This window comes from Mytilus californianus, unplaced genomic scaffold, assembly GCF_021869535.1.
Source record: "Mytilus californianus isolate M0D057914Y unplaced genomic scaffold, xbMytCali1.0.p SCAF_11, whole genome shotgun sequence".
In the NCBI taxonomy this organism is placed as follows: domain Eukaryota; kingdom Metazoa; phylum Mollusca; class Bivalvia; order Mytilida; family Mytilidae; genus Mytilus; species Mytilus californianus.
The window spans coordinates 42,022,875-42,043,871 of NW_026262593.1; the positions used below are offsets into that span (position 1 = coordinate 42,022,875).

General features: G+C 32.2%; 1 protein-coding gene across 3 annotated transcripts in view; it reads right to left on the reverse strand.

Moving 5' to 3' along the window:
* Window positions 1-20,997, reverse strand: part of LOC127720106 (ankyrin repeat domain-containing protein 50-like) — an 89,384-nt gene that overhangs the window by 45,013 nt on the left and 23,374 nt on the right. Inside the window, exons 3-4 of one of the 3 annotated variants that reach the window (XM_052226516.1) lie at window positions 16,125-16,355; window positions 5,977-11,474 (exon numbers count right to left, since the gene is read on the reverse strand). In XM_052226516.1, coding sequence (XP_052082476.1) covers window positions 8,992-10,404 — 1,413 coding nt within the window. In that variant the 5' untranslated portion in view covers window positions 10,405-11,474; window positions 16,125-16,355 and the 3' untranslated portion in view covers window positions 5,977-8,991. Of the gene's footprint in view, window positions 1-5,976; window positions 11,475-16,081; window positions 16,356-20,997 lie in introns of those variants that run through there. The other 2 variants (XR_007990618.1, XM_052226517.1) reach the window with 2 other exon arrangements.

Sequence of the window (20,997 nt, forward strand, 5' to 3'; positions counted from 1 at the left end):
CCCCACCAAAAACTGGGGGTGATCTCAGGTGCTCCGGAAGGGTATGCAGATCCTGCTCCACATGTGGCATCCGTCGTGTTGCTCAAGTTAGTACAAACCCGGTAATAAGTCTAATTCGGTAGGTCACATTCGGGTAAAGGGGGACTGGATTGTGGTAACGACATTAAGAACATATCCGCTATCATCTGTGAAACGGATATTCCATAAAGGACAACCAACTCGTGATGGCGTCCGTAAAACTTACGAAGTGATGATTTCAACTTCAACACTTGGAACTCTTGGTTTAGTTGCTTCCTTGTAAGCAGCAACCCTCTATCAAGGAAATCATGATAGGAAATTCAAGCCCTGGAATATCGTATCAACTGGGAGATATATACTCCGTATACTTTAATATATTCTAAAACGTAATTCCAAACTACAAATAATCCCTGGAAAAATACACAATGTCTGGAATCGTTATAAAGTATGAACCTTTCCTGTGTATATCTGACTGGACTCCAACTAATTGACTATCGACTTGACCCGAGAAAATTGTCGATGGACACGTGACCCTCTTATAATTGTTTCTAAGTACTTTATCTACGCTTATGAGAATTATTTTATCTATCAAATATAAAGTATCTAGGAAGAATAAATCAGACAATGACGAATTTTGTTCGTTGACATCGTCTGCGTTCTTGTGATTTATCAACGAAAATGAAACAATAATATTATTCGAAAGTTCCACTCGGAAAGGTTTCGGAATATTTCGTGTCAAATCGTATCAAAACACTTAACATAATTTAAAATTTTACTGTTGAGTTACAAAATATGACAATAAATGTATTAGAATGAGTCTTTAGTTCATTGGAGCGTAAACAAATTAAAACCGGAAGTGAATATCCTGTTTAAGCTTATGGTCTAATACGGTTTGTAGTCTGTATTGGACCATGCCGAAAAGCTGTATCAACATCAAAAGAGCGACGTCATCAGTATTATATATGCTGATTTATCAATATAGGGCTGATTTGACCATATCATTTGATAATAAAAAAAGTAAATAAGGTCGGACTTTAATATCGCCAGTTTCTTAATTGACAGTAACATGCACGTGTGGTCAAATTCCAATTAGTCTGGTTCATGTGCATGTATCAATTAACATGCAAGGTATAAGAACTGTTAAATACACGTGATAACTAAAGTATACTGATGAGCAGAGGAGTAGGAATAATGAGCATATTCATCGCAACGCAGAGTCTGCACTAAAAAATATATGGATTGTTAATCATAAATTTGCGATGTTTAGCTCTCGTTCTGATTCGTTGACCCTTGTGTTAGAGGTAGAATATATTGCAAACATTTGATATGTTCTTGCAAATGCTGTCAAAAACCACAAAAAAAAAAAAAAAACGAATAATACAATGTATTTCTGTTTCAATCATAACCGAACAGTTAAACGCTTTAATGAATATTGATATGTTTTACATGTAATAAAGTTGTTCAAGGTTACATTTGTATTTTGATATTCTTTAGACATGAATACCTTATATGAAATGATGTTTTCTTGTTTAGTGGGTTACTTTTGAAAGTTCTGTAATTATTTAGAAATATATTAATTAACACAAACATATCCTGAATCATTTTTTGTCCTGTGATATCTAAACATTAAATAAACAAATGAATGAGTGAAAAGACAAAACATCCCAAAATGTGCTTTACATTTTGTCATGTCGGAGCCTTTTATAATTGACTAAACGGTATGGGTTTTATTCATTGCTTAAAGGCGTACCGTGACCTAACATTGTTTAAATCCACGTCATTTGTATGTAGTGCGACACCTTCTAATGGAAAGCAACATGGGATATTTTGCATAATAGGGATGCCAATCCTGTCAACTAACCTGGACTCATTCATTGGATGTTCATGCTAAAAAGTAAAATAACAAAAATACCGAACTCCACGGAAAATTTAAAACGAAAAATCTCTTATCAAATGGCAAAATCAAAACCCAAACACATCAAACGAATGGAACACAACTGTAATATTCCTGACTTTTTTTCAACTGTTTTTACTCATATGTCTATAAATAAAATACATATTGGGTATACATTGATGAAACAGTACTCAAATAACGCAATCATCTACACCACATATTTAGCTCTACATTTTTGCAGCAGCATTCAACCGATGTTAAAATTTCTGAAATCCAAAAGGATTACAATACTGATGAAACCGAATGAACTCCAAAAGAAGAAAATCAACGGGTACGTTGACAGAGTAGTGCCTCCTGCTATGTATGCGTTACCCGCAATGCGAATCTATACTCAGTCAAAATATCACAATCTGGAATACATTGAAGGACACAATCGGTAACATTACAGATCAGACGATTATTCTAGTATCTAAATATATGACTGCGAAAAAAATGTCACCAGTGATTCTTGATACGCTGTATTTATACATTTCTTCTCCCTTAAGCAAATCTGTTCTGTTAAGGGGCCAGCTGAAGGACGCCTCCGGGTGCGGGAGTTTCTAGCTGCATTGAAGACCCATTGGTGGCCTTCAGCTGTTGTCTGCTCTATGGTCGGGGCGTTGTCTCTTTGACACATTCCCCATTTCTATTCTCAATTTTATTAGACGGTATTTGATATTCTGTTACAGAACCATATTTCTATATTTTAGCTTCCCGAACAATTTCAAAATTTTTATCGTACCCGGGTACGATTAGGAATACATTTTGTGCGCACGGGAATTATATAATACATTTTACAGCTTTTCTCCTTAATTGAAGTCCTTCGTCCGTCATCTTATAAAAATCTTCTCCTTTGAAACAACTGGGCAAATTGGAAAAGTAAGATTAAATCATAATTGAGGGAATTTGTGTAAAAAATGTGTCAGATATTCACAACTTCCAACCAACATGACTGACATTGCTAAAATAGAATATATGGCTAAAACAAAAATTTTGTTTCTTATCTTGTAAATCGCTATACAAAGAGAAAATCTCATAGGGGTAGAAATTTTGAGAACATTGAAATTTACCAAACTTTCAGACAACTAGTTATAGTAGTAATTGCCCATTTATGACGATTTACGGGGAACAAAATCTTGCCAATTATCTTAAAAACTATAACATGGCCCTTGTGTATATATTCCCAATTTGGCTTTAAGGGAGAAGGTGACCATACTTCAAACATAAAATTTTTCGCCATATTATTATGGTTTGGTATGCAAAGTTGTCGGTTTCATTTTATAAAATTACGACCCTTATTTTTTTTTTACAATACAAGATAATTATTCTATCCAAGCAATATGCGATGGAAGAAAGTTTTCAAATATATTTTTATAGGTTAATGGCGAGGGTAAGTGGTACGTGAAATAAAGGACATATTTGTATACTTATGTTTTGGCAATACTGTGTCCGTTCTTCCACTGATAATTGCTTGCCCTTTTTGTTATATTTTGACAACTCTCAACCAGAAACCGAATGACGTAGAAGTTATCAAGTATACGTCACCGTACGGCCTAGACAATAAGCAAAAACCAGTACCACATAGAAAACTATAAAAGTCCCCAACATGACAAATGGAAAACAATACAGGGGATTTATGTACAAAATAAAAAAAATAAAAATAAATATGATATACAGCAACAAACGACAGCAAGTCACAGACTGCTTGCCTCGGAAAGGCACATACAGAATGTGGCGGGGTTTTGTTATTAAGCAGCGTATATTATTTACTGGGACAGCTGTTGTGCTTTGTAAAATTAATGTGATTATCATAACAAGATAAAACAAGTTAATCGTCATGGCAATCTATCATTATCACTGTTTTTTCTATTTCGGTTGAATTAAATTATTCATTAAGGCCAGCATTGACAGCATCATTTTGTATATCTTTTTCTTATAGTTTTATAAGGTTAAAAATTCTTATAAGTGCGTGACAGAAATCTCATGTGAATAAAATGAGATGTGGGATATACATTAAAGAGTCAGGAACCCAACTGATACAAAAATTAAAAGACATCTTGAACAATAGAGATGTGTATACAATGTTTCAAGCTCTAAATCGATAGGGTCTAAATATATGTGAATGAATTAAACAAGCCTACCAATGATATCCCACCAACACCATATACCCCCATGTTAAAAAATATAATAATAAAACAACAATAAGCATCGATCTCCAAGTTGTTTTTGACATTGTTAACGTCTAATAACTCTGTCGCACATTGCTTGATACAAGCTTATTTAGAAGTTAGATATCAAGATTCAAGAAAATGCAAAGGTATCTAGTACATCCTTTTATCGTTTGGTATCGAATTTAACCGTTCATGGTCTTTGTAATCTATCTTCAATTACAAAATCGTTCGAAAAAAATAGAAAATGAAGCCTCGTCTTTAGAATTTTGATTGCCTATATTTGAGTGCCCATACATTTTTAACAGACGATTCAGTAAATAAAGATAGATTACAAAAGGATATAAACGGTTATATACGGTATGGGCTTTGCTCATTGTTGAAGGCCATACCATGACATTTAGTTGCTTCCATCTATGTCATTTTGTTTTCTATTTGAAAGTTGTTTCCTTGGCAATCATTCCACAATATTTTATGTTTATGTACCGGTTATTGTATTTTTTGACTAAAAAAACATTGAAATAATTAATTTTTTGTCTAGGGATTGTATCCCTCCCCGCTGTGTATCACGTCTTTAAGCCAATTTTGTGGGATTTGTACTGATATTTTTGGACTGGTTTATGTTCAAGTTGAAATTTAAAAGCATGACCTTTTGCCATCCAAAATAAAGGTTTAATCAATGAAGCATCATTAATGTCTATAAGTGTATTACAGTACATATTTATTTAAGCTTTAATTAAATTTAACTCAATGTTTAGTCCGATCAAGAGAATACTCAAAGACGTTACTACAATCAGAAATTCAAAAGTATATATCAAACATCATCATGCTGTCATATAACTTGTCAATGGTTTGTGAAATATGAGGAGCCTATCTCAATTCTAATCACCAGCGAGAAACTTAGGTATGTCGGATAAGGGTAACAAAATACATTGAAAGAGGCCATTTTTGACTACTCAGAAAGATTTTACAAGGGTTCTTTGGATATTTAAATCACTCTACACAAGGATTTGTAGCTTGATGTAACGTTTACATTTCGAAGGGATGTTTCTCGGTATAGGATAAAACGTCAAGGTGTATAAATACTGTACGTGTGCAACGAAGTAAAGTTTTAAAGCTACATGTATTTATATTTCCCACAGCCGCAATAAAACAGAATCATAGTACTTGCCAATGATCATAGTACTAACAAGAAATATACTGTTATACTATTACTATACAGTATTTTGATCAAGTATCGCATAGTTTACCAAACATTTTGCCAATGTTCAAATGTTGTTAATTTAATTTAAAATGTAATCAAAATGTTTAAAAATTAAAAAAAAAACGAGGGCATTCAATGAATTTTAGATGGAGCAGAACCTTGTGCGTAATTCCAAACGGAGCGGGACTTTGTGTGTGGATATGGAAAGTATTTCCTGGTATTTCATGCGTCGTCCGCTAAGCATATCCAGAGTGAGTTAAACGGTCAAATTAGTGAATAGTATATAATCGGTATTAAACAGATTAGACGACCATTTTGTTAAGATATCAACAACCATAAAACATGTCTTTCCTGAGTCGAGACATTGCGTACATTAAGCCAATTACATGCAACTGTATTCAAATATTTAGGGATTGAGATTTCTTCATGGACGTAAATCCAGAAAAGGGCTCCGTACGCCCAAGTTTATGTAATGTTATTTTCATTTTATAGTGGACAAGAATACTTCAATGGCGGCATTGTTGAAATGTAAAAAGCAATTTTAAATATACATAAATTAGTTTGTCAGCATCGCTTCAGAGAATTGTCCATCTGTTATTGACATATAGTATCGCATCTTTACTTTTTGAATCGGACTCACTAGTGATATCTTTGTGATAAACAATTGTCATATTTATAAGTAAATAATTCTTTGGTAAACAATTATCAAATTGTAAGTAAATAATTATGTGGTAAACAACTGTTTAATCATAAGAGACAGCTTTGTGGTAAACAATTGTTAAAATTGTCAGTGAAATATTCTGTCGTTATTTATCATTTAATTGTAATTAGCTAACTCTGTGGTAACCAATTGTCAAACTATAAGTAAATTATTCTGCAGTGAACAATTGTAGGATTATAGGTAAACAATTATGTGGTAAACAATTGTAAGATTATAATTTAACATCTTTGTTGTTAATGATAGTCAATTCATAAGTAAACAGTTCTGAGGTAAACAATTGTCTAACTATACATAAACAACTCTGTTGAAAGCAATTGTCAAATTTTCAGTTAATAGCTCTGTGGTAAACAATTATATAATTATAAATAAAAAAAGGTTTATGGTAAACAATCGTCAAATTATGATTAACAACTCTGTGGTAAACAATTATCAAACTATAAGGTAAACAATCGTCAAATTATAATTAAACAAATTTGTGGTAAACAATTGTCAAATTATAATTAAAAATAAATGTGGAAAACAATTGTCGAACTATACATAAACAACTCTGTTCAAAACAATTGTAAAATAATCAGTTATAATAACTTTGTGGTAAACAATCGTCAAATTATGAATAAACAAATTATAATTTAATCAACTCTCTGCAATAAACAATTGTCAAATTATAAGAAAACAGCTCTGTGATAAACAATTGTTAAAATTAGAAGTAATAAATTCTGTGGTAAACAATCGTCAGATTATAATTAAACAACTCTGAGGTAAACAATTGTTAAATTATAAGTAAATAATTCTGTGGTAAAAAGTTGTAAGATTATAAGTAAACAACTATGTGGTTACAAGTAATAATTATATCTAAGTGGTGAACAATTGCAAATTGTAAGTAAACACCTACATGGTTAAGAATTATCCTATTATAAGTAAATAGTTCCGAGTTACGCAATTCTTCAATTACAAGCAAGTAATTAAGTAGAAAACAATTGTAAGATTATAAGTAAACAACTCTGTTGTAAACAATTGTCAAATGATAACTATATAAGTCTGTGATTAACAATTATTTGTTTATAAGTATACAGCTCTGTTGTAAACAATTGTCAAATGATAACTATATAAGTCTGTGATTAACAATTATTTGATTCTAAGTGAACAACTCTGTTGTAAACAATTGTCAAATTATAAGTTAATACCAGTGTGATAAACAGACGTCAAAATTATCAGTACATTTTTAGTACATAACTCCGAGGTATTTATTGAGAAATCATACAAAAATATTATGATCATATTTAATCAAATTACAATAAAATAGTGGTTATAACGTAATAACAATATACTTAAATACACATTAACATACTTCTCTACAATCGTATGCACAATCATTTGAGCCTGTATACACACCAACTTAAAGGTACAAACAAGTACAACTATGAGCTATTGCTTATTTATGATTAGGCTGGTCCACTCTTTTGCAACATACGGTTATCTCAGTCACCCTTGTTGTCAAGGGCCGATAACAGAGCCAAACAGAAAAAGGAGAGGGAACCAGTCAACCTTATGAAATCCTCGTTTTAAGTTTACAGTAAACAGGAAGTAAGGGGAAACGAATTTGAAAACACATTATACAATAAAAATGGTGAAGCATTTTCACATGTAATAAATTTCAGAAAATGCTACAAAACATTAAACAGTTATTATTATTTTACATCATTAAAACGGAAATGTATGTCTCACAAGATATAGTTATTTTTAAGAATAACCTATAAATTCAAGATTGGAGATTTGATGTTTTTAAGATATATTCGTTTTTCGCTAACTCAAAGTGCCTTCTCTACAAATGTTCATCTATTTTAAAAGAATTAAATCAGTAATATTTCAAATAATAAAATAAATTCGATGTTCTTTTAAATTTTAACGTGCTAAATTTGTATGCAATAGTTTACCAAAAATTGTGAAATTGATTTTACGAGCATACATGGTTTCAGCCATTTTTGCTATATTTGAAGCTTTTCCATAACTGACCATTTTGCTATTTACAATGTCTATCTATCTATTATAGTTTCCAAATTAATTTGCATAATAATAAAAATGAGTCAAACAATTGTTGCAAGGTCAACAACTTCTATAAGGACTCGTCCAATGGTTTCGGGCTTTTTTCTATATTCTGCATTGCTGTTGATTTTGCTGTTTATAGTTTTTTGTTATCTTTTATGGTTCTTGAGAAAAGGGGCAAAGCATGAATATTTGTCTGTCACTGTCACCTACCATCATTGGATAAAACTGATTAAGTTTGGGAACACATGTAGTTTAGCTTTAAAATGCTACAATATATAATCTATATTTGGATTTTTAACTATCATATCAATAGCACAACATGCGTTTTCTGTGTATTAATCTTTGGGATTGATTGATTGTTGATGCTTAACATCCAGTGGCAAATAAATATTTCTTGAATATTCGGGACATTAATTGTTTAGAAGTACAGTGATTATTAAGAAATAATACGACGACAGTTTAAGATTTATGTATTTAGAGTTAAGGTTAATTAATTGACGAATCTGAAATCTTCTAACTGAAATATCTGAAAAAAAAGATAAAAATAAGATGTGATATTATTGCCAATGAGACCACTCTCCACAATAGACCAAATGACGTAGAGGTTAAAGTTAATTTAATGTTAAATCTAAATCAAAATCTTCAAACTTCAAATCTTAAATATCTTTATAGTGTTATGTACCTGTTTCTTTCCTCGAATGCTCATTTATTATACTAACTATATCACTATGACCTCTTTCTGAAGCAATTATTAGAGCTGACTGGCCTTTATTGTTACATGTATTATAATCTGCTCCTTTATTTAACAACATTCTTATTATTTCTGGATGTCCAAATCTACAAGCATGCATTACAGGTGACACACCATCACTGTTACATTTATTATAATCTGCTCCTTTGCCTAATAATACCTTACTATTACTGTATGTCCATATCTACAAGCAAATATTACAGATGACCAACCATTATTATCACATTTATTATAATCTGCTCCGTTGTCTAGCAACATCCTTACTTTTTCTATATGTCCATTTCTACAAGCACTCATTACAAGTGACCTACCATCATTATCACATGTATTACAATCTGCTCCATTGTCTAACAACATCCTTACTATTTCTTCATGTCCTTCTCTACAAGCAATCATTACGGGTGACCAAACATCATTGTTACATTTAAAAGGAGTTGCTCCTATGTCTAACAACATCCTTAATATTTCTGTACGTCCATTTCTACAAGTAATATTAATAGGTGACCAACCACCATTGCTACATGTATTATATTCCGCTCCTTTGTCTATCAACATCCTTACTATTTCTGTAGATTCTGCATGTTCCTCAATACAAGCAAGCATTACAGGTGACAAACCATTACTGTTACGTTTATTATAATCTGCTCCTTTGTCTAACAACATCCTTACTATTTCTGTATGTCCATAACTACAAGCAATCATTACAGGTGACCAAACATCATTGTTACATATATCATAATCTGCTCCTTTGTCTAACAACATCCTTACTATTTCAATGTGTCCATATCTGCAAGCACTAAATACAGGTGACCAACCATCATTGTTACATGTATCATAATTTGCCCCTTTATCTAACAACATCTTTACTATTTCTGTATGCCCATATCTACAAGCAGTAAGTACAGGTGACCAACCAGTATTGTTACATGTGTCATAAGCTGCCCCTTTGTTTAACAACATCGTTAGTATTTCCGTATGTCCATATCTACAAGCACTACGTACAGGTGACCAACCATTATTATCACATTTATTATAATTTGCTCCTATGTCTAACAACATTCGTACTATTTCTGTATGGCCATATCTACAAGCACACATTACAGATGACACACCATTATTTTCAAATGTATTATAATCTGCTCCTTTGTCTAACAACATCCTTACTATTTCTGTTCGTCCATTTTGACAAGCACTAATGACAGGTGACCATCCATCATTGTTACATTTTTTATAATCTGCTTCTTTGTTCAACAACATCCTTACTATTTCAGTCAAACCTTCCTGGGCAGCTAGTTTCAATGGTGTTGTCTCATTACTCCTACACTGATCAACATTACCATTATTATTAATACACCAACGAATCATATGGCTGTCACCTATAAAACATGACAATAGCAGTGCAGTATCATTGCTATGTTCATCACAGGTGAGTGCTAATTGTTTCTGGTAAGTTACATCCAGTTTTTTCAAACAACAGATAAACTTGTTTCTGAACTGAGATATATTCATATTTATGTTACTAAACACATCATCGACTTTACCCTTTGACCAGTCATCAATCATTCTTTGTAATTACATTTCATGATTGTCAGGAGACACAACTGTTTTAAACCGATCCACATTGTCTTGTTTTCCTAACAGAAATCTTTCCTTGATCAAGCTACTATGTGCATATTTTATCATGCATGTAATTATTTTCTGTCCAAAGAAGTACACCAGAAAGTCGAACATTTTATCATTAATAGTTTTGTATATGTTTTGTTCCTTTTTGAGGAATGTATGTATAAATGAGTTCAGTTCATCCTGCAAAGTAAGCCTGGATGTCCCTCTATGCAACTTACATGCCTCACATGTGTTCTCAATAATTGTTCTTGTTTCTTCATTCATCCCCTCTGTTAATATCTCTTCCTTCAAATTATTGTTAAACATGACACATAAAGCCAAAGCACAGTACTTACCAAAAAATCCTTTCTTCTGTAGTTTGTCAACATCTGCTTCATAAACTGTAAAAGGATTCTGGAAAAAATCTATGGTAGTATGTGCAGGATTTTCATAATACAATTTGCATAAAAGTGGGAAACAATCATATAAATTATAAAAATCTTTAATCTCAGGTGCTTTTTCCTTAAGATATACTTCAGCTATTGATTCTTTTTCAACTTTTGACAAGCACATGTTATCTGATATCAGGTTACAGACACATGATTTGAAAACTGATAAAGATTCAAACTTGTCATCCTGATACACTTGTAATCGACATGCTACAATTATTTTGGCAAGTTCAGTTGAAAGAATCTTTTGTATTTGCTCCATGAATGGTTCCCAAACATTTATGTTAGTCTGGTTTAAGGAATAGTTTCCACATAAATCATCAATAACAAACAACGTTTTCTGGGTTTGATTATAAAACTTAACAATGTAACGTGGATCTGTAACTAGAAGTAAATCGTATCCTTCCTTTCCCATTTGTAAAGCCACATGTCGGAGTGTTGCCGTCTTACCCACACCAGAACTAGCAATAATAGTTACACAACTGTTCTCTTTTATATATTTCAGTACATGTGTTGCACCTCTGGTTGTTATAAACATATTGTCTTTGTCCTTCCACTCCACGAGGATCTCACTGTTTTGTGCTGAAATATAATTAAATCAATGACTCTCTCTATCCAGATTAATCAACTGTATATAAAACTGGCAGTCCTTGTCAATTAAGATGGAAGTTTAAAAAATTCATAGAAGCCCTCAATTTGTCCCTAATTAATAATTACATGTTCATTTTATAGCACCATCAGCAAAACCGGGGTTATATATTACTCACTATGTCTGTCCAATAATAAAAAAAAAAGACTGTGACAGATATGTAAACCGTGCAACACAAAGAGTGCCACAAAGGGAGAAGTGTCTGCTTGCTCTTTTGGAACACATGAGATCAACCCTGATTTTTGTTGGTTTCAAACTTTTGATATTAAATTTCAATATGGAATCTTAAGTCTCTCTTTTGCACTGATTGTATATGATAAAATAGCTCATAAAATATTACACCGGCCTCTTCTCTCATTGTCATGATAATATTATCATTGTGTGACCTTAGCCTTTCAGACAAACAGTCTTAACTTATTTGAGACGCATCCCCTCTTGGTAGGCACACATATAACAAAACATATCATGAATATCTCTAACGGCATTCAGCAGGTAGAAAAAACTTTGTACATTAAACATGGGATTGTTAAGTTCATATAAGTTTGTCACCTTGACCTTGCAGACAACCATTCAAACCCTCATCACTACATTGACCCCTCTTGGGGACAACAATAGCACCAAGTATCATTTAGTTACTTCAATGCAATCAAATATTTTCACCGGACACACCTGGTTGTAATTAAGATACTATCATTGTGAACAAATTTGGCTTTTACATAAACTAATTCTTAAAGGTAATCAGTTTGGCATTGTAGTTTTTTTCTTTGAAAGTTGCCTCAAACAGTACTTTCTCTGATTTTGTTTGATGTATAATACATAATTAAACATATATTGCAGTTATTAACACCATTGGTCCACAGCCTGTTGATACTCAAATTTGACAAGGACATTCTTTGCTCAGACAAATTGTGATGTCTTTACATTAAATCCGTTGGATGTGCATTGATTGATATCTTTGTCTAAGATAAAAAAAAAAACATGGTTTATCATAAAATAGTTGATAGGCTAGCATTCAGTATCTAGCTGTGAGTACGTTTTGATAAGAACTTTATTAACTATGTGTCTATGTTTTGTTTTGGTTGTTGTTTGTGCTAAGCATCTATATGAATAGTCAGGACTTTTCTAATTGATTTTTTGATAGTTTGTTCTCATGCTTTGCTATTACAGGACTGTTCCATGTAAGCAGAGAGCTGAGGTCTCAAACATTTTCAACCCTGCAACATTTTTTATGTGCATGTCTGAAGTCAGGAGTTTGTAGTACAGTGAATGTCATTAGTTGGTGTCTAGTATAATTGTTGTTTATTTTTTGTTTAAGTAAAACTCAGACTGTTCGTATTTTCTTTACATTGTTCAACATTCTGTTTTCTCTGAGTATTTAAAATTTACTATACAGTATTGGTTTTACTCCTTATTGAAGACCATATGACCAATATATGCCAATATTCTTGTCCTTTAGTGTTTGGTGAATATCTCTCTCATTGACATTGATAACACATTTCACACCTCATCTTCTCATTTTCATAATGATATGAAGGGGTATATATATATATATTTAAAAGTCTAAATTGAAAACAACGTTCAAACCTATGATTGCGTTGGATAAAAACCGCAATATTTATACGTGTGCATGTAAAACAAATTTCTTTGTAGAGGGGTCTAAATACTGCACAAACAACAATTTCCAAAAGACAAAAAAGTTTATGAGTATTTAAAATTTATTTACTATACAGTATGGGTTTTACTCCTTATTGAAGACCATATGACCAATATATGCCAATATTCTTGTCCTTTAGTGTTTGGTGAATATCTCTCTCATTGACATTGATAACACATTTCACACCTCATCTTCTCATTTTCATAATGATATGAAGGGGTATATATATATATATTTAAAAGTCTAAATTGAAAACAACGTTCAAACCTATGATTGCGTTGGATAAAAACCGCAATTTTTATACGTGTGCATGTAAAACAAATTTCTTGGTAGAGGGGTCCTAAATACTGCACAAACAACAATTTCCAAAAGTCTATTTTAACAAAAATTTATATATATATAAGTAATTCTGAACCAGTGACGACTCTACAACAGATATTATCCATCGGATCAACAGCAGTGATGGTGATACAGGCTGAAAATACATTCTGTATATATAATTCGTCTAAACAACAGCCCAACAATGTTAGATCTGTAAATTTGCGGAAGCAAATTTTTTGTTCTTCCCTGGCCGGGATTCGAACTCATGCTATTGACACCAAATCGCCTTGCACTATGCCCGACGCGCTAGACCACTCGACCATCTAGGCTCTATAATAATAAAGCTTTCGGTGGCCTGGTGTTACCTTTCCTCGTCAGTTTTTATTAAGCGTCGTAACACAGTACATGATATATAAGGCATGAAGCATTACGACGCTAGATAAAAACTGACGAGGAAAGGTAACACCCGGCCACCGAAAGCTTTATTATTACAGAGCCTAGGTGGTCGAGTGGTCTAGCGTTTACAAATACTTTAAATTTGATGAACACATTCTGGATTGAACTGGTTTGTGTGTCTTTATGACATTAATATTGTTAAAATTGTTCACTTCACAAATTGATTTCAATGACAGTGTAAATTTTTTTCTGTCATTTCGTAAATGTTGATGATTTTGGGAAGGATTTTAGAAGTTAAAATCATGTTTGCTTTTCTCGAACATGCCGAAGTTTTCCATAAAAAAATAACTGAGATATCAATAAGTAGTTTTAAAGTCTTTGACTGTTAAAATATAAGACCAACACAAGATGGATATTGATTGTTGCTTTCCATATACACTTAAAGTATTCTTGTCTATCTTTTTATGGCAAGACAACTCCCTTTTATTCCAAAACATAACAAATCAACAGGACTGGAAATAAATTCATTCCTCTTGTAGTTGATGTGTTTCCCTCGGGTTTAGTTTATAACCCGGATTTGTCTTATCTCAATCGATTTATGACTTTTGAACAGCGGTATACTACTGTTGCTTTTGTTTAGCTTGTGTATTTATTTGATTCAGTCTGTTGTGACTGGAATTGTGACCTGCATACCAGGAAATGCAAGTTCACTGATTTGTAGGATATTAACCATTTAGAGAATTGCAATCAGAAGCATTCTAAAACTTGTCCAATTCACCAAGAACAAATCTCACATCAGTTTTATGCCACATTTTCTTTGGAAAATGCCTGTACAAAGTCAGTAATATGACAATTGTTTTCTATTCGTTCAGTTGCTTGAAATTAGTTTAAAGGTTGATTTTGTAAAGTTTAATGGACTTCCCCATTTTGTTTTGTGTCAATTGATTTAATTATTCACCCTGTTATTTCATTGTTAAATTAGTTTTAAAGTTCCAAAAACAAGAGTGCACATACTGAAATGTCTTGCTTGCTTTACTAATCATGTTTAAATGTCATACCATACATCAAATACAGTTAGCATATTGCTCATATTATCTGAGAAACAAACCTAATTACAAAAAATGAACATTAACTAATGAATCAATAAAATGAGGTCAAGATCAGATGAACCCTGGCAGACAATGTGTATCCAATGCACTCATGCAATACACCAAATAGAGTTGACCTATTTCTTAGTATCTAAAAGAGAGAGGTAACGCTGAAAACTTATCATTGACTAATGAACAATGAAATGAGGTCAAAGTTACATGAACCGTATAAGACAGACAACTTTTAATCATTCCATACACCAAATAAGCTGATCTACAAATGTATTGTTTACAGTACTTGAAAGACAGAACAAACCACAAAAACTTTACATTGACCAATGAACCATGAAAATGAAGTCAAGGTTAGATGAACCCTATCAGACAGATATGTATCCTTAACAATCATTTCAAACACCAAATATAGTTGACCAACTGCTGATCGTATCTGATAAAAGGATAAAACCACAAAATTCTAACATTGACCATTGAACCCTTAACATTAGGTCAAGGTCAAATGAAACGGACATGCACACTTTTCAATCATTTCACACCAAGTATTACGGACCAATTACCTATAGTATCTGAGATACGATCTTGACCACAAAAACTTATGCTTGATCACTGATCCGTGAAAAAAGGTCGAGGTCAGGTGAACCCTGTCAGACTGATGTCTAGACCTTGCAAGATCCCTAATACCAATTATAACTATCATTTTACTCATAATAAGTGAGTATTTCACATGAGAAAAACTCTTCATATTTTTTCAAGCAGTCGAGGACCCATGAAAATGAGGTCAGTGTAAATGGGCATATGACAGACAGAAGCTTTGTAACATAATAGTTAGACAGCTGCAAAGAAGATATGAAGCAACCAAGTCTTTGGTTGTTATCTCTGTGACTGGCATTCTGACACTATAACCACAGGCAAAACTGATGTTTTAAGGCATCATATGGCAAATATTATTAAAATATCTTGTCGGATGACAGTTGTCTGGACTGTTTTTTTCCAATACATATAATCAACATTCAAACAGAAAATCAAAGATAGCTCAAAATAGATTTGCTTTAGTTATGCCAAATTTTAACCTTCTTCTATATTACAATTCTTGACTGTCAAATATTTACCCCTAATATTCCATGGTACTGTATCTTCATGAGATAGTTTTAACTTGTTAACTTCTACTGTCATATCTTCATTGGCTTTTTTCAAGCTCTCCACTGACTTTTCAGTTCCGTTATTTCATCATTTGAACGTTTAATGTTAAGTATCATTTCCTGATTAGTCTGATTAAGTATCTTCACCTTCAGGTCATCACACTCCTGTTTCATTCCTTGTCCACCTAATCTGCTGATAGCCTGAAAATTAACAGAGAACAGTCCTTATTATTTAAACGACAAAAGCTAAGATGACTTGTTCCTTTTCTACATGTATTTTCAACAGGCCAGGACCGCTACATTTCCTGACGTCAATACAATTTGCATAGTAGTTATCCAAATAGAAGGTAAATATGGCATTAAAAAAACTGACCAATCGACTCAATAAACGACAATGTGTTGTGGGCTACTACGAGTTTACTTCCAGTTAAAATCACGTGATATTAGTGGAAAACAGTCAACTTGTAAAGTGTCTGGGACTCTCATAATAAATAATTTCGTTCTGCCAATGTATTAAATGTAAAATATATAACATAATCTTCAAAAGTCGTAAAAGTAGTTGAACAGGTTTTGTCCATTGTAATACATTGTACCTTTGCATTGATTTCACGTGAAACAGTGACATTTCCAAGGAAGTGACCACTGCCAAGTATAAAATTCATTTCAGCTCTTTAAAATCTGTCAAAACGGTTGCACGCCTCTCTATATATATGCTCTTGGATTTTTTGTATCCGATATAATGGCATTCCAAAAACATTGAAATTCGAAATTGTTTGAATAAACAAGAGTCCTTTTTCCGAAGTGGTCGCATTGATGCTTATCAGGGTTTTGATTTCATAATAGAGGAATATAATTGTAACATTGAACAAAAATCTCCGCATTGATTTCATAATAGAGGAATATAATTGTAACATTGAACAAAAATCTCCGCAGGTTTTTGACACAGTACAAATGTGGTCAAAGAACCAATTTTTTTAAAGTTGGACTTTATCTCAATATGGTCCCATACCCAAAAAATAAATATACGATAAGATTCAGCATACCATAGAACCCCAAAACTTTAATCTTTGATGAAATCAAACAAAGTTTAATTTTGGACCCTTTGTGCCTCAATGTAGACCAATTTGATAACAGGCCCAAAATTAACAATCTTAATACACGGTTAGATTCACCATATCAAAGAACCACATAATTATTATATTCCATTTTTGTTGAATTCAAACAAATTTTAATTTTAGACCCCATTTTCGACCAACTTGAAAGCTGGGCCCAAAATCAAAGATCAAAATATATGGTTAGATTCAGCATATCAAAGAACTTAATATATTCAATTTTTGTTAAAATCAAATAACGTTTAATTTTGGAACCCAATTTTGACCAACTTAAAAACTGACCCCAAAATAAAAAAGCTTAAAACATGATTAGATACAGCATATGAGAGAACCCCTTGAATTCAATTTTTGTTAAAATCAAATAAAAAAATTTTGTTTGGACCCTTTGAACGATAATGTAGACCAATTTGAAAATCGATCCCAAAATCAAAAATCTAAAAACACAATTAGATTTAGTATATCAAATTACCCCCACGAATTCAATTTTTGTTAAATCAAACTAATTTTAATTTGGACTCCTTTGAAATTTGAAAACAGGCCCCAAAAATAAAAAATCTAAATACACGGTTTATATCAAGGAACACCAATAATTCCATTTTGATGAAATCAAACAAAGTTTAATTTTGGACCTAAAAATGGGCCAATTCAAAAACAGAGCCATGAACCCAAATTCTTAATATACGGTAAGATTCAGCATATTAAAGAACCCAAAAAATTCAAGGCTTTGAATTTAACCCTTTGAACTTTAATGTAGACCAATTTGAAAAAAGATCCCAAATTCAAAAATCTAAAAACACAATAAGATTTAGTATACCAAATTTCCCCACGAATTCAATTTTTGTTAAAATTAAGCACATTTTAATTTGGACCCATTGAAAATTGAAATTAGAAATTTGAAAACAGGCCCCAAAAATTAAAAATCTATATACACGGTTAGATTCGGCAAATGAAAGAATAAATTCAATTTTGATGAAATCAAACAAAGTTTAATTTGGACCTAAATAAGGGCGAATTCAAAAACAGGGCCATGAACCCAAATTCTAAATTATAGTAAGTTTCAGCACATTAAAGATCCCCAACAATTCAAGACTTTGAATTAAACCCCATTGAAATTGGTCAAGAAATAATCAATTTATACAATGTATTGCAAAAGTGGTTTATTTTGGCCCATTTTCCCCTAACCGTTAGCATCATAACCCCCAAAAACAAACCGACCTTCCTTTTTACGGAACCCCACGAATTCAATTTTTGAAGATATCCAACAAAATTTAATTAGGGACCCTTATGATCTCAATGTGAACCAATTTGATAACAGGACCCAAAATCCAAAATCAACAAACACACTTATTTTCAGCATTTCAAAAATCTCCATATATTAAATGTTTGTTAATATCAAACAAACTTTAATTTTGGACTCCATTTTCAACCAATTTTTAAAATGTGCCCAAAATTTGATTTATAATTATATGCTAAGATTTAGCCTATCAAAGAATCCCGAGAATTCATGTTTTGAAAAAATCAAACTAAGTTATATTTTGGATACTTTGGACCTTAATGGGACCAGTTTGAAAAATGGGCCCAAAATTAAAAAAAAAATTAAACACTGTTAGAAAATTGCACATCAAAGAACACCAATAATTCATTTTTTGATAAAATCAATCAAAGATTAATTTTGGACCCCCATTATGACAAACTTTAATACTGTGCCCAAAATAAAAAATCTAAATACATGCTTCGATTCAGCATATCAAAGAACCCCAACCGTTCCTTTTGTTTTATAAACCAAACAAAGTTTAATTTTGAACCCTTATGACCTTAAAGTGGACCAATTTGAAGACAGGCCTCAAAATTAAATAAATCTAAATTCAAAATTAGATTCAGCATATGAAAAAATGGTTTAATTTTGGACCCTTTGAACCTTAATATAGATCAATTCAAAAATAGGACCCACAATCCAAATTTCTAAATACCCAAAAAAGATTCAGCATATTAAAAAACCCTAAGAATTCTAGACTTTGAATCAAACCCCATTGAAATTGCTAACGAAATAAGCGATTTATACAAAGTATTACAAAAGTATTGTTTTTGCCCCTCTTGATTGAACCGTTATTGTCATAACCTATTAAATCAATCCCAAACTTTATTTTATTATATAACACTTGTGTCACAATGAAATAGCAATTAATGGACTTATATTCATGGCATTGTCCAGAAACCAGAAAATCATAGTCCTCTTCAGTACATCTTCGGTTCCTTTTTGGCCCCTTTTTGGCCCCTAATCTTAAAGCGGTTGTGCCATGCCTCCCCTTCCCCCTCTCCACAAGCATAACTTTCCTTTTGAAGGGTGCAACCTTGTGGTAAAATTAAATAGAGATCCATGATCTAATACACAAATTATTGTCCTGAAAATAAAAAATGCTTTTTTTTGCCCCTTTTTGGCCCCTTATTTCTAACCAGCTACGACAATAACCCCCCATAAAAAACGCAACCTTTCTATTGTGGTATGGAACCTTTTGCTAAAATTTAATAGAGATCCATGCACTTATACTCATGTTATTGTCCGTAAACAAGAAAAATAATTGTTTTCGTTAGCCCCTTATTTGCCCCAAAGTCCTAAACAGATACTATAATGCTCCCCAAAATAAATACAAATTGTCCTATTGTGGTGAAAAAAAAATGGGCTAGAACTTAATAGAGATCTATACACTTATACTCAAGTTATTGCTTACAAACCAGAAAAATAGTTGTTTTTGCCCCTTTTCGACCCCTAATTATTTAACGGTTTGGACCATGACCCCCAAAGATCAATTCCAGCTATGCTTTTGAAACCGGAACTTATAGTAAAATTTCATAAAAATCTATACTTTTATACTCAAATTATTTTCCTGAAACATGTGCTTGTTTTGGCCCCTAATAACAAAACAGATATGACTATAACACCCCCCCCCCCCCCCCCCCCCCAAATCAATCGCAACCTTCCTATTGCGGTGTGGTACCTTGTGCTTAAATTTTAAAAGAGATATACAAATTTGTACTCAAGTTATTGTCTAAAAACCAGACAAATGATTATTTTCGCCTTTTTCTGGCCCAATATTACAAAACAGCTTCGACAATAACCCCCAAAACCTATCTCAACCCTCCTTCAGTGGCATGAAACCTTCTGCTAAAATTGCATAGAGATCCATACACTTATATTCTAGATATTGCCAAAATATCTTCAGACGCAGACGCGGACATCGCCATTACATAATACGAACGCATAAAAAATTTGGCGGTCGTATAAAAACATATATCTGTTGTAGTTAAAAGCTAGTATAAAATGGGAAATAGTAAATAAGAATTACAATTTCACAAAACATATCAATGTTCACGTCCTTGACGCACATAAACATGGTTAGCATCATATATGATTTTATCAAGATTGGCAAATATCCGAGTGCGTTAAAAATATCAAAAATTCCTAGCGATACAATAGAAGTAACAGCTTGTTGCAATGATTGAAGAAAATATTGCTTCATTACCCTCAGAGCAAAGAGAAAAAAACCTGAAATATGCAGAAAAATCAATTCTTATAGATTTTGTTAACATTGTCAGACACGAATTAAGTATGTCTTGAACAGTTTCGATGAATTATGATGGTTGATATAGAATTTATACATAACCGTACCTGTCAAATTATTAATATATTAACATTACATAGAATTTCATAGTAAAGGGTTATTGTGTTTTTC